This window comes from Ischnura elegans, chromosome 4 (genome assembly GCF_921293095.1).
Source record: "Ischnura elegans chromosome 4, ioIscEleg1.1, whole genome shotgun sequence".
Classification (NCBI taxonomy): domain Eukaryota; kingdom Metazoa; phylum Arthropoda; class Insecta; order Odonata; family Coenagrionidae; genus Ischnura; species Ischnura elegans.
The window spans coordinates 80,536,449-80,549,872 of record NC_060249.1 but is presented as its reverse complement, the minus strand read 5'-3'; the positions used below and the strand labels follow the sequence as shown (position 1 = coordinate 80,549,872).

General features: G+C 38.2%; 1 protein-coding gene across 2 annotated transcripts in view; it reads left to right on the top strand.

The window, feature by feature from the left end:
• LOC124157714 overlaps positions 1-13,424 on the top strand; it is a 170,179-nt gene that overhangs the window by 139,552 nt on the left and 17,203 nt on the right. For both annotated transcript variants that reach the window (XM_046532686.1, XM_046532685.1), the window contains exons 4-5: positions 7,357-7,454; positions 11,981-12,114. In XM_046532686.1, coding sequence (XP_046388642.1) covers positions 7,357-7,454; positions 11,981-12,114 — 232 coding nt within the window. The remainder of the gene's footprint in view (positions 1-7,356; positions 7,455-11,980; positions 12,115-13,424) is intronic.

Here is a 13,424-nt window from a genome sequence, read left to right as displayed (position 1 = left end):
ATTCCTGGCATGTTATAAAGTACATATTTTGCGTTTTAGAATGTGTTTGTTTTGAGAATTGTGGTTGCATTCTGGTTATCTTCGCTTATGAATACCACTGGTTGTTACCATAGATCAAAATCTTTATAAATGAATGTTTGGAGTTGAGTCTGAACCAATGAATCACCTTACCTCCATCCGTGAATACTGCTCGTCACCTTGAATCGTATTCACGTGCTAAGTAATAACCTCGGAAGGATTGTCGATACTCTATCGAATGGGGTCGCGGTTATCCAATTAGTACTAGGCCGTTGAGCTTGGTTTTCTGTATCCAGTGTCACATGGCGTACAGCTTGAGCAAGCCGCGTAGCTATTTTTCATCTTCTAGCGCAGTGGTTTTCAAATCTTTTCCTTGAGGAAATGTTCAGGGTATAAAAAGCCTACCTTAATTACACCAATGAATGGCTGGGCCCCAAGTGCAATAGACTTGTCGTATTTATGGTCGTGTCGCAGTGATTCTGTATTTCCTAAACAGCCTTTTGTTATGTATGTTCGCTTGGCTTCCTCGTAATCGAAAGACGCAGCGAATCCTTTTCCCGGGTAGGTATGCACGCTGAAAGGAGAGAATCTCCCTCCTAGAGCAGCTGTTGATGCAACTGCCATGATGCCTTCCCATCATTGTTACCCTCGTTGCCTCGTGGGACTCGGAAGAATGACAATAGCCGGGCGTTGGAATCTCCGATTAGATCTTACGAAGAGACATTACGAAAGGAAGTGAAGCATCCCGAAATATCGTCCATGATGAATTCTACTCGCTTCCCTGCATCTCAGCCGGCCAACTCTTGTGAAATAGCATCGCTTGCAATGAATGTAGACATTCTTAAGATTTAGCGTTTTCTATCGTTTTTTTTTTTCAAGTTTTAAATTATTATAAATGTCGTATATTTTCTATGATTTGAGACCATCAAAAACTACATTTCTCGCTATTTTTTTTACTAATCGCCAAGATTGTTGTTTTGAAAGACCAACAGATCGGCCTATACATGGGCACTGAAACTATGAAATTGTGTCGTTCGTATTAATTGCGTTCATGTTATTATTTTCTTTTAGATTGTATCTCATTTTATCACGAATAATTGTAATTTCAAATGTAATACCTATTTCATGTCTGAAATCGACGTACATTTTCAATGAAGAGTAATATTTTATGTTACCAAGACGTTTTCTGGTCGCAGTCTGATGCTTGGTTGAGAATGTAGTAGTAGTATTTAGTAGCATCTTCATGATTTAATATTTTAGCGGTCAACTAATTAGCCGTATTGTTTTTACCAACCCAGGGGGGATATAAGTTTCTACGGAAATTTCATAGTTTTAGTGACCTCGCATAGGCTTAAAATGTATTTCTCGCGGTTTTTTTATCAATTTCGTTCTTACGCCATAGGAAAATTCTTTGGATTTAATTGGATTTTTTGAATGGCGAAGAGTAAAATTTAGTACCTGCTTTAAATTTTGATATTTATTTTGTAAAATAAACGATCTGTTTGAATACTTTCTGTATTTACTTAAATATTTTGAATTTCGTGTCTATTTTTCATAAGACAGTAAATCATAATTCGCTTTCGTTTTTTTAGGAGTTCATTGCCTATTCACGGGAAAATGTTCTCTTTTTCTCAATTACCTCTCTTAAGGATCACCAGGACGAGTGAAGATGGCGAGTATTCATCCTCCTTAATAAAAGTTAGTTCTCAAATTCATTCTCATGGTCCTGTCCGATTCATTCTTATGTCGAAACCTTTGTAAATTATCAAAGGTAATGCTCGCCTCACGATCTTACTCAAGGAAGCTTCTCGCACTTTAAATATGCAGTATCCACGCGCCTGTGAATTAAAGGTGACCTTCGAATTTAAGATTACGCATTACTCCCTCTCAACCGTACCTATTTTATCTTTTTGTAATGACCTATTACTTGTTTGAGACTTACGTTAAAATCTAGAAATTTTCAGGGCATATAGAGTACATCTTTTTCAGCATTTACCTACTTTCAAATTACAGCAATTTTACAGCTGAGAAAACATTTAAGTAAAGTTTTGAAATTTTAGAGGGCAAATATTGAAAGGGGTCTACTATTTTCACCCTAAACATTTAAAGATGATACGGAACAGTTTTATCGGTCATATCTTGAGGCATGATGGACTGATGAAGACAATCGTCGAGGGACAAGTAGAAGGCAAGAACGGGAAAGGGAGACCTCAAATGAAGTACATATATGGAACAGATAAAGAAGGTCGTGTAAGAGAAGAAATACGCTGGTGTGAAAAGATTAAATGATAGGAGAATTGAGTGGAAAGGTGAATCAAACCAATCTTAGGATAGTTGACCATTGATGATGAGAAAAAGTTTTAAACAAGTAACACTTGAAGAGAATACCAGTGGAGCTGTTGTGATGTATATTCCTTTATTCCTGAACAAATGAATGAAAATATCGAGACGCATTAAAAACTGGTTGGGTGCGCTGTCATTTCTTCATATCTCCATCGTGTTGAAGGTCTGTCGCGACCTCATGGGCGCCGCCCCTCTTCTCTCAGCCGTGCAGTATGCGTGTGTGGGTATAACTGGAGAGTGTGGAAGCGACGGAATGTGTGGGCCGTAGGTGTCGGGGAGGATCCACAGTGGAAGGCGGCGAGGCGAGATGGGGGCAAGACGTGGCGGCGGGGCCGGTGACCGCGGAAGCTGACCGACTCTTCCGGGGAGAAGTCTCGCTTGAGAAGAGTGCAGCGGCGGGTGGTGCGGTTTGGAGCGAGGGGTCTGGACGGACAACCCACGTCCCCTCTACTCTACTACTCGGCCATTTCCCGTGTAGTTCTCCGTATAAGGAAAGTGTTCCCGCAATGTATGCGTATCATCCCTGAAAATCTGGTGCTGTTGTACCCTCAGAGTAAATATGAACAAGAGAGCTCATTTACCTATTCTGGGACTACATTTACCTATATCGCAATGCAGAAATTGTGCTAAAATTTCACAGGAAAAAAAATTATTTCACTCAGTGTCCGCTCAAATAGCTGATGGTGGGTGCGAAGCAAGCAGAAACTGACGCCTGCCTTGATTGAGGTAAAGTTTATCAAGTTAACAGCAACAGCAATAAAGACCTGCGGATTCAATATTAGCGTTGGCAACGGAAAAAGCTTGCCAATAAAAACTTCTCTGTTTCTATAAAATCTGTTTCTTATAAATCTGTTTCTATAAAAACCTGATACATCTCCGTCTTCGTGAGCCTTCAATTTAATTGAAATAAAATTGCTAATCGAAATTACCGACATGTAATCGAGCACTATCATCAGAATTAGGGAATTAGACCTATGAGTGATCACGTGGTCTAGTATATTGCTATTTCAATCTTGATCTTACTCGTAAACACCGAAAATTGTTCAGAAAAAATATATTTACTTTGAGGCTGTATCTCAAGCTTCGCGAGTGATTTACACTATCAAATTAAATGTCTATTGGCTGACTGAAATTAATGTAAATATTCGTTAATACTTAAATGTTTAGGCTATCGAGACGTATGACGACGTGAGACAATATCGCAGTCATTTATGTGATTTGAAATGCATGCATCTTGATGGTTTGATATTTTGGCGGTCAGTTCGGTAGCCTCATTATTTTTACTTTCGGCGGAGGAGAGGCGATTGGGAAAGTAGGGGTTAATAAAATGGAGGAGAGGGAGATTGTTAATCGCTGCCGGACGAGGAGAAGGGTGTTTTGGGAGCGGAGCAAGAAGAGGGGTGACGGGCGTAACTGTAAACCGTGGAACTGGTCCTATCGAGAACGACCTCGGACTGGCCCACCGAGGAATTCCTCGAGTTATTATTGGTCATTTGGGGAAATATTTCTCTCATCTCGCGCCCCCTTGATTTATTCATTCTTGGAGGCTTCCATTAGCCGCCCTGTTCAAGCTTTATGATGTCTCCCTCCTTCGTTTAAGCCAATTGGTTTTCGTGAGATAAAGAAATATTCGTTATTATTCCTTTTGTATTTAACGTTTCACGCTGCATTGTCACTGAGGTTTTAATGCAGATTAATATACTTCAGTGCCTGGAATTTAACCGGGTTCCCATTAACCATACGCTGGGTACTACTTAAATCAAGTTTATATTGAATATTTCTAACAAATCGCTCTGTATCTAATTTCCAAATATTTAGAGTGCTCGTTATTAATTTTGTTTTGCAAATCTGAGGGAGATGTAGTTAGTGTCCTCATCCATCGCAATTGTATTGGAATTATTTTTTAAGCTTCAATTCCATGGTTTAATGCGAAGGATATATGAGTTTTTCCAAAAAGAAGAACAGTTCCTGGGAACTCAGTTGAAAATCAGTGACATCCGTTTGTTTGCTGTCACCACAATGTTGAAGTCAATGAAGTGGTGATCGGATTTTCTTCTTTGGTCGTAGCATTTTTTGCAACGGAATACTGATGAATCTCTGTGAAATGGAATTGGCAATCTTCAGCTAACGTGCATGAGCGTAGTCACGATTTATATAATCGTGATTTAATTCATTTTGACCTTGATGCTTTCCCTTACTTCGTGCTTTTTTATCATTGATACCATCAAAGATAGTTATTATAACTCCGGTGTAACGTTAAAAACATACATTTGTGATAATGATTGTATAAAATTATCAATTGAATATATTGGACTATGTGAATTATTAGTTCTGCCGTATGATTTAAGTTCGGCTCACAGTGAGTGTTGAAATGGCTTACGGCCTTTGCCTGGGTCATAAATTTAACTCCCCTCTGCAACAATATGAAACCCTCAGTCCGAGAGCAGAAGCTTTTTGTCGCCGAGATGAGGTAACAACTATTGTGTGGACCTCGCTTACGCAACCCGTGGGTGAAGACGCAAATCAGTCCCACGCGCAGCCGCTGGCTGTAATGCTCGCCGTTGGGGAACACACCTGTGGTGTGGGCAAATGCGTGCGCTCGACCTCTCACTCCGCCGGGATGTTTTCTCATATCGAACCCAGGATTTGCCAACGCGTGAATGTTGAGAGGGAAGAGAGTATATTTTCCTTCCCTTTCCTGCCGCCTCTATTTATTCATGCTCTACCGTCGTCGTCCGTATGCGAGGGTTTTTTGCTCGGGGCTCGATTGGTTCCCGGCCCGGAGAGGAAGTCATTCTGTGGTGAGGGATGTCGGTTTCGTAAGTCCTTCGGCTGGCTCGACACAATCAAGGAGCGGAACCGTGGCTGAGGAGCGCGAGGATAGGGAGATAGTTGGCGGTGGTCAGATCGGGCGCTTGGGTTTCTTTTTCATCCTCCCGACTCCTAGATGGGTGATGTGCCTGCTTCTCCATCACTAGGAATTCAAAATATTTTACAATTCCACTAAAATGAGAAAATTTTATCACGGTCCAGGTTTCGCCTTAAACAGCATTATGAAGTATTTGCTGTTAAGAGTCAAAATCAGGTCCTTCTTCATGTTCTTTTTGTTTCATTTTTGTGTAAATAGAATTTTGTGGTACCCAGTTAATGACGGTGCTAATTTTCAGAATATGTGCCCGCCCACATTTATTGCGATGTTCACCCGATCTAATTCTAACCTTCAAATTCCTCAAGCCCGCACCAAAATACATTTCTACTCTTTACAGCTAAACGCTTCTTGAATCCATAAGTTCCTACCGATAAACATCAATTCATCATAATCCCTTCAAGCCTTTAAAGAAAGATTATACCGTTGTTTGAAGATACGCATTTAAATTTGTTTACCATTTTTCTTTTTTTTTTGCGTTGTCAAAATATTCTATTCTTATAATCGTTCGAAACAATTTCTTTAAACGTTAAAACTTTTGTTTTTTGTATGAATGATATTGAATATTTGATGTGATGTCTTCAAATCATTTTATTCATGTGAGTGCTCGGTATGATTTCGTTAAAACCAAAAACATATTTTATGTGCCACTGATATTTAATATTTTGTTAAAATATTTGTTTTTTTTGTGCAGAAAACAATATGTTATTTCTTTTCTTCGCTCTGACGGGTTATCTTAGAGCAATAATAAACATTAATTCATTTATAACCACTGGCGTATTCTTGTTTCTAACATTTTCCTCGAATGCAATTACCTAACCGCTCTCCCATCCCCCTTCTCCCCTTGGAGGAACTAGTAGGTGGTGTATTTATCGACCAAAATCACACATCTCTCGGATATTATCTTCTCATGGGAAGATGTCCCTGACATTTGGGTTCTTTAACTCGATTGATGTGTCCGCTTTCCTCTGATGTGCAGCCCAAATAGTTGAACTGCTCAATCTCCTCAAGTTTGTGTCCATCTACTCTTATGTTTAGACTCACAATCCTTGCTCACGATGCTTTACAAAACCTCATAACGTTGGTATATTTTCACATTGATCTTCCTGTCATATTCCTTCTGGCACGGTTCACCGTTTACCTAACGCATCAATCAATGTTCGCAACCCTTTCGCCGACTGGCTCATCAACGCCTGATCATCCGCGAGTCTAACCGATACGTCAGCGTATTCTTGTATCTGTCATTTTCCTTGTATGTAATTACTTCACATATTCCATATTCACCTTTTCCTGCTAGAAGAATTATATGGAGTGATCATCGATGAAAAATACGCTTATCTTTTCAGTCTCGTATTTTCATGAAAATTCTCCCGACTGCTATCGTTATTCACTTCGCCCTGCCTACAGGGTCATTGATATATCTTCATGTAACCTTCCGTGTAGTCACAGGAAATGAAATTTCGACTGCCATTTACATTTTGAAACTGTCTGAAAACATTTTATTGAATAGCCTGCGACATTACTCTTGTATTTATTTTCAACTTCATTTTCCCTGTAGGTATTAAAGATTTTTTCCTGTTTTTTTTTTGACATCTTTTTAAGAAAGGAGTATTGATTGGATGAAATCACTGAAATTATTTTGCACGTCGTAAACATATTACGAAAATTTTACCTTGAATACTGTAATTTTTAGGCATTATAAGATGGATTTAATTTCTTAGAATAGAAATTTGAATTAGTGAATTGGCGTATTGTTAGTATGTATTCTTCGCATGAAATAAAATATTAAATTAAGTTAATTTTGTCACCGTCAATAGTGATACACGGGGAAATATTCGCTTGGTCATAATATGTACTTAAATTGGTTTACGGAAGAATTATTTCCGTCTTTGTACTGGATATCGGTCGCTGCCAACATTCCCGCTCTTCCAACATTGAATTGGCGCGGCGTGGTGATACCGCTACTCAAGCGATTGACTTTGCCCGCTGACATTTCGCGAGCGGGAAGACTCGTGATTCGCCCTGCTTCTCTAACCTCTCTCTCTCTCTCCTCTTCTCTTCCTCTCTAGGGCGGGTACAAGCTCCAGCTGCTGGACAGCCTTCAGCGTCCGGTCCTCGACCTCACTCCGGTCACAGCCGACTCTGAGTTCGTCAAGGATGACGTCACGTGAGTATGCCCTTCTTGCTACGCACGCACTATCGATTTTTGCATCCAAATCTTCACGCGAGTGAGTTCGCGTTCTCTACTTATTCCAACCTTTCCCATTCGGTGTTTTTTCCATAATAACCAACCTTTCTCTCTCCTCTTTAGTCCTCTGTAATTGAAAAGTTATTCGCTAGTTTAATGCTTTAGCTCAACGATATGGAAGTATAATGAAATGCGGAAAAATTTATGACTCCACATAAATTTAATACTGTTCTGACATTAAGTAAAGTATTAAATTTTTATAGAATTATAATTTTTTTACATTTCATTATGTTAAGTCGATTTCATGAAGTTGCGCCCGAGAAAACGAAATATTCATGGAAGTAGAATTTCACAAATTAAACAGCAGCGGATGTTTCTTCCACAGATGTATTTCCTTGGTATGATATGTTTCGGCACATCGGTGCCAACCTCAGACAAAAAGATGTACAATTATATCATGAATAAACTTGGGTACAGGGGACTTCAGGAGAGGAAAAAATCGAGGGGTGGGAGAGGAATTGCGGTTGGAGTATGAGTGGAGGAAAAGTCAGTGATAGTGGGTGTTATGGTAGAGGAATATGATATGAGTTTATGATGTAAATACATGGACAAATTAGGAATCTTTTTGCCTTGTGTTGGCTTCTACATCTCGAAACATGTCGCACCAAGGAAATTAATCTCTGAATGAAAAGCTAGTTACTGTTTCATTTGTGAAAACTAATTTTTCGCTCACCAGGTAAAATATGTCACCCTAGTAACTATTGACAACTGGTTGGATTTCATTATTTCAGAATTTTTTATCACTCTTCCCCTTCCATTTTCTTGTCGAAGTCATTTAGCCAACGTTTCGTTTGTATCCTGTCTTGATTGCTTATCTCGATAAGGTATAAATAATTGAAATGAGAAAAGGTGAAGAATGGATTGTTTAAGGATAAGGAATTTTCTGTGGATGGGTTCCGTTCTCTATGAAGGACTAATAAAAAATTTTTAACGAGTATTAAAATGACTATTCTGAAATGAGATATGTTTTCCTCTTTATTGATAGTTTTTATATGAAAGGTCATTAAGCCATAGAAGTACTTGAGTGGTATGTATAGAATTCCCTCCATTTATTAGTTCGTTATCTTACTTAACGAGCGGGATTCAGAGGGTTCAAACCCCCGAAATGTTTGGATGATACGTTCTTGTGTGGGTTAACCTCCAAATGAATCCCCGAGAAAATTTTCTGGGGTCTTGTTATTGTAGCGTCGTATGATCGTTGGACGCCAGAATATAAAATGAGAAACGGTAGTCTCTCGGAAAACAAAACGAATTACGTTCGTAAACGAAAATATTGGTAGAAAAAACTGAAAATGCTGCTGAGATGCAGCCTTCAGAATGGTCTGTCGTGGAGACAATAAAATTTTGGATATGGATGAATGAGTGTGAATAGATTGGAGAAATGGCGAAAAAGTGTGATTGTCGAGCACCTGGAAATTTTATTTGAAGCCAGGTGGTTGAGGAAATGGAAGAATCGGTGGAATGAATAAGTGGAAATTGTGGTGAGCGAGAAAAAAAGGGACGTGTGGGAAATGCATTTTATCCTAACTTTTAGATTAGCGGAAGAAGCTGTATGACGAATTCTGAGAGTAAGAGAATGTTAGAAAAAATGTTGCGGAGGAGAAGATCGAAATAATACGCATAGTTGACGCTCAAAAAAATATAAGCAATATTTGAGGTCGTAAAAAGTTGTTTATGAAATTATAAAAGGAGGAAGACGAGGATATCATAGAGTGGTAATTTCAATGATGGGGTGATTGGGGGCCCTCGGCTGGGGCTCGTGATGGGGCACCCGGGGATACGGGCGTCCTCCCCTGGAAATTTTTAAGAAAGTGCATGCCCGGAAATAGATTTTGACGCTATTCTGGCTCTTAAAAACTAGATAAAAGGAATCAAAAATAGAATTTTCGTTATAAAAAATACTCTTTAAAGTTATAATGTCACAGCTAATAAAATTTAATATTTTATTATGTTTCTTCTATATATTAAGCTCCTTGAAACTGCACTGAAATCTAAAAATCCTCTTAATTAACCTTTTCAAATAACCCTATCAAAAAGCATCAGGTTCTCTTTATTCTGCAGACACATTTATTTTATTTATCTTTTATATAATCTTTACATGCTATGTTGTAAATGAAGCAACTAATGAAAGTGTAGAATTTTGTAATTGAAAAAATCTTTGGTTTAAGTAATCGGCATCATTTTTATAACGCCTTTAATATACACCTTCCACGATAGACGTGAGCATTTTACCCCCCCCCTCCCCCCTCTAAGCTCGGGGCGCTCGGCGATCGCCGACCAGCCGACCTGGCCAGACCGCCCCTGATTATGACACAGAAATGCTTACAAATCATAAAAAATTAAATTCTGAAGTTTTATTGATAATATTAACTTGTTTTTTTACTTAGATTTGCATCAAAACGTCACTGCGTCCTAGATTTTGACGAAGATCATTTACGTCAGAATTTTCGACGAAAATCATTATCATCAGGCCTCATTATGGCAATTTTCGTCGAAACCATGGCTATGGTGGTTTTTTTAATGAATCTATATGGAAAAAAGTTACTTTTACTATTTAAAAAATGTTAAGTGAATCACACGATGTACGTCCCAGGCAACAGAATAAATTAACATAGTAGTGTTAACCTTGGATGTAATGTTGTTTTGTGGTATTCTCGAGTTTTCAGAACTTTTAGATCATGAGAGTCGAAAAAATACTAATTGATAACGCTGTTGTGCAAAAAAAGTTCAAAAAATTGCTGGCTACAATTTAGGGTGTTTCTGGCTAATTTTGGGTGGCTGAATCCGAAAATGACCTCCGTTTTTTTCTACCACCCTCCATTTTTAAGAGTAACAAGCAATGAATCATTTCTAAATGTTAGGAAGAGAATTATTTTGTTCGCACTTTTTCCGAAGTTCAAATCAACTCCTGGGTGTCAGTTAAACTAGGCCACTGTCCTCTCTTGAAGATCTTATATTGGTGTAGATTTATTGGCATTATACCTACGTATGGATAAGAATTTATGAAAGGATTGAGGATGCCTTTAATAAAGACTGATAATGAGTGAAAACAATATGCTCCCAGGTACTACATATCCCCATTCGCGGAGGTCAGATATTTCATTTGTATCAAGCTATTTCTAATGTGGAACGATCTCGCTTGAGTCACTCGATTTCCACCTTTACTGAATTACGATCCTTACTGAGAGGCAACCGTAAATGTTTATTGACCATGAATATTTTCCAAGTCCGCTTTACTTCCTAAATCAATCCCATCCGTGTTGTTCATGACGAGGGATTGCTGTAAATCTAAGTCTTCGCGTACGAAACTGAACAAACATTATCACTCCCAGCAGTATATATCCAGGAAACAGGCATTCTGTTTCGTCGTTTTTTAGCAGCGTGTACTATCTTTTCGCATGGAGAGACGTGCAGGGTCATTGGTGATTTTAGTTGCATCCGTTGTTGTCATTCATTTCATGTCGCCGGTTCTGAGCCTGATGTTATCCTATGTAATCATTGTCTAAGGAACCCAAATTAAATATATTTAATGTTGGAGCAAAATTTCCTCGTTAATTATATTTTTACTTTGATTCTAGTCCCGTTTTACGTAACAGTAAATAGCTGTTGGGACAACGATGTTGTTTGCGTATTTGCTTAACAATACTCATCAATTTCGTGCACTCTTCCCTGTGGGAGTCGACAGAGGCTACTCCTTTTCTCGTGTTTTCCGTGGTTTTGATCATCTTTTTCTTAGGCAAATTTAAGTTGGTTCATATTCACCTCACTTTAGTTCCCAAGTCACAATTTCCTCGTCAGCTCGAGCTGGTGAATTTAAGGGTCGTGAGCAGTCTCATAATGGCTTCTAGGTAGCATAGCTATATTTTTGGAAAGTTTGTGTCTGGATTCTTCATTTTGCTTTTTTATTCACCCAAGCTACTTGTTGTAAATTCTTCATTTCGTTTTCTTTCCTTAATTTTCCTTATGTTTTATTTCACAATAAGCAAGCTACTTTACTATTTCCCTAGTCTCCTTTGCTATTGCTATTTGTTACCATAAATCTCTTAAATCCAACTCTGTTTCGTGCGCACGCATATGCTAAAATTACATATTTTGTTTGGTTTTTTTAGTTGGCTCTCTATTTCAATTTATAGAAATCCAGTTAATATTTTAATTTATCCTTGTACCTGTGGTGCTAAGTATCATGTACTGCAATCGCAGCCTGTTGACCTATTGTAATTAAGACCATTAATCATTTATCAATTTAAACTTTAATGTACCATGCATGATCACGTTTACATTTGTATGCGTTTGTAATATTTTTACGTATTTTATGCCCGGATTCTTCTGGTATTAAGTTTTTAGCGATGCATTTACTGATGAAATGGATCTTTGAACTGTTAAAAATATTAACTGGGCGTTCTCGATTTTCATGAATTTTTGTTGTAACGTCATTTTCCTTTCAGGGCCCAGTCCTTTCCGGTTCGTTTGCCGTCGGATTTCACTTGCAAGGATTGCACCGTTCGTCTCCTAAGGCAAGCCCTGGAATGGTCCAGCAGCTACAGGTTTTGGTCTTGTGCCGATGTGGACGTCCTTCCAAGTAAGTTTTACTTGTTCTCGCTCTAATATGCGACCTTTGATGTACCAATTAAGTTCAAATCTTGAGTATTGAAAGATTTTGTATTCGTGCCTTGTTTTTTTAAGTATCCTAAGCTTAGTGTGAGGGAGTGATCATGTCAACCAAATTAGATGATGGACCTTTTACAAGCATAGTTTGTCGTGGTGCATAGATAGAATGAAAAAGTTACAGATAATATTAAATTTGTTTTTTTCCCTGTCGGAAAATGTTTCAAATAAATGAATCAATTTTAATAGAATCCTTTCCTGGTAATGCATTTTTAATCGTCTTTTTCTTATATCCTTAGGCTAAGCTATTCCTAAAATATATTAAGAGTACTACTTCAATTACGCGAGTAGCAATGCTTGTCGGTATATTTCCACTGAAGTTCAATTTAGGTAGTATTATTATTTGTAACGTCTGTGCACCCAAATAACGTGTTATTGTTTTGAACTTTTCGTTTAGGCATTCGACCAACCCTATTTCCCGCCGTTGGCAGTACCTATGGTATTTGAGCTAGTTTAATGGGGCTGCACGCTATAAGAACAAAGGCTATTTTCAATCTTAAACATGTTTTTGTTTCTTTGCAAGATGTTTGAATTGAACGCTGTACATTGTCTAATAGACTCGGCTGGTTTTTGTGAATCCCAATTATTTGTCTCGCATCCCAATCACAATATTTGATCATTTAAGTTCATTTTAATATTATATACATGGAAGTCACGTATTTCTGTTCGTTTTCCCTACGACAAACTCATGCTCGTAAATTCTAAAAATTCCCAACTTCCTCCTTCGTCAAATCAAAATTTAGATAGCCAATTTGTACATATACTAACACCTCATTACTATGTGTGTGCATGGTCAAATTAGAGCCTTAATTATTAAATAAATGTGCTAATTGCTCCACTTTAAATGTCTTTTGGGTATGTGAAACAAACATTTTGGTATATTTTTGTAAGTGAAGGAGGATCATGAACTTAATTTGGTCGATTTTTGAAGAATATCGGTCTCCCATTTGATTTTGTGTTTGCTCCTGCTTGATAAATTGATGTTTTGATGCACAAGAAAATCGGCACGCCGTCATTGTGTATTGAGAGTGGATGAATCACGAATATTACAAAAGAGGATCCTCAACTCGGCCTCTAAATGTGTTGTCAACTACCGCGCATTAAAATGGGGTTACAGAAGTCGCCACTCGCGTCGCTGACGGACAAATTGATCCGAGTTCCACGGGGCAATAAAGTATAATTAGGGGTGTTGGCAGAAATTTTATGCAAGATTATGTTATCTAT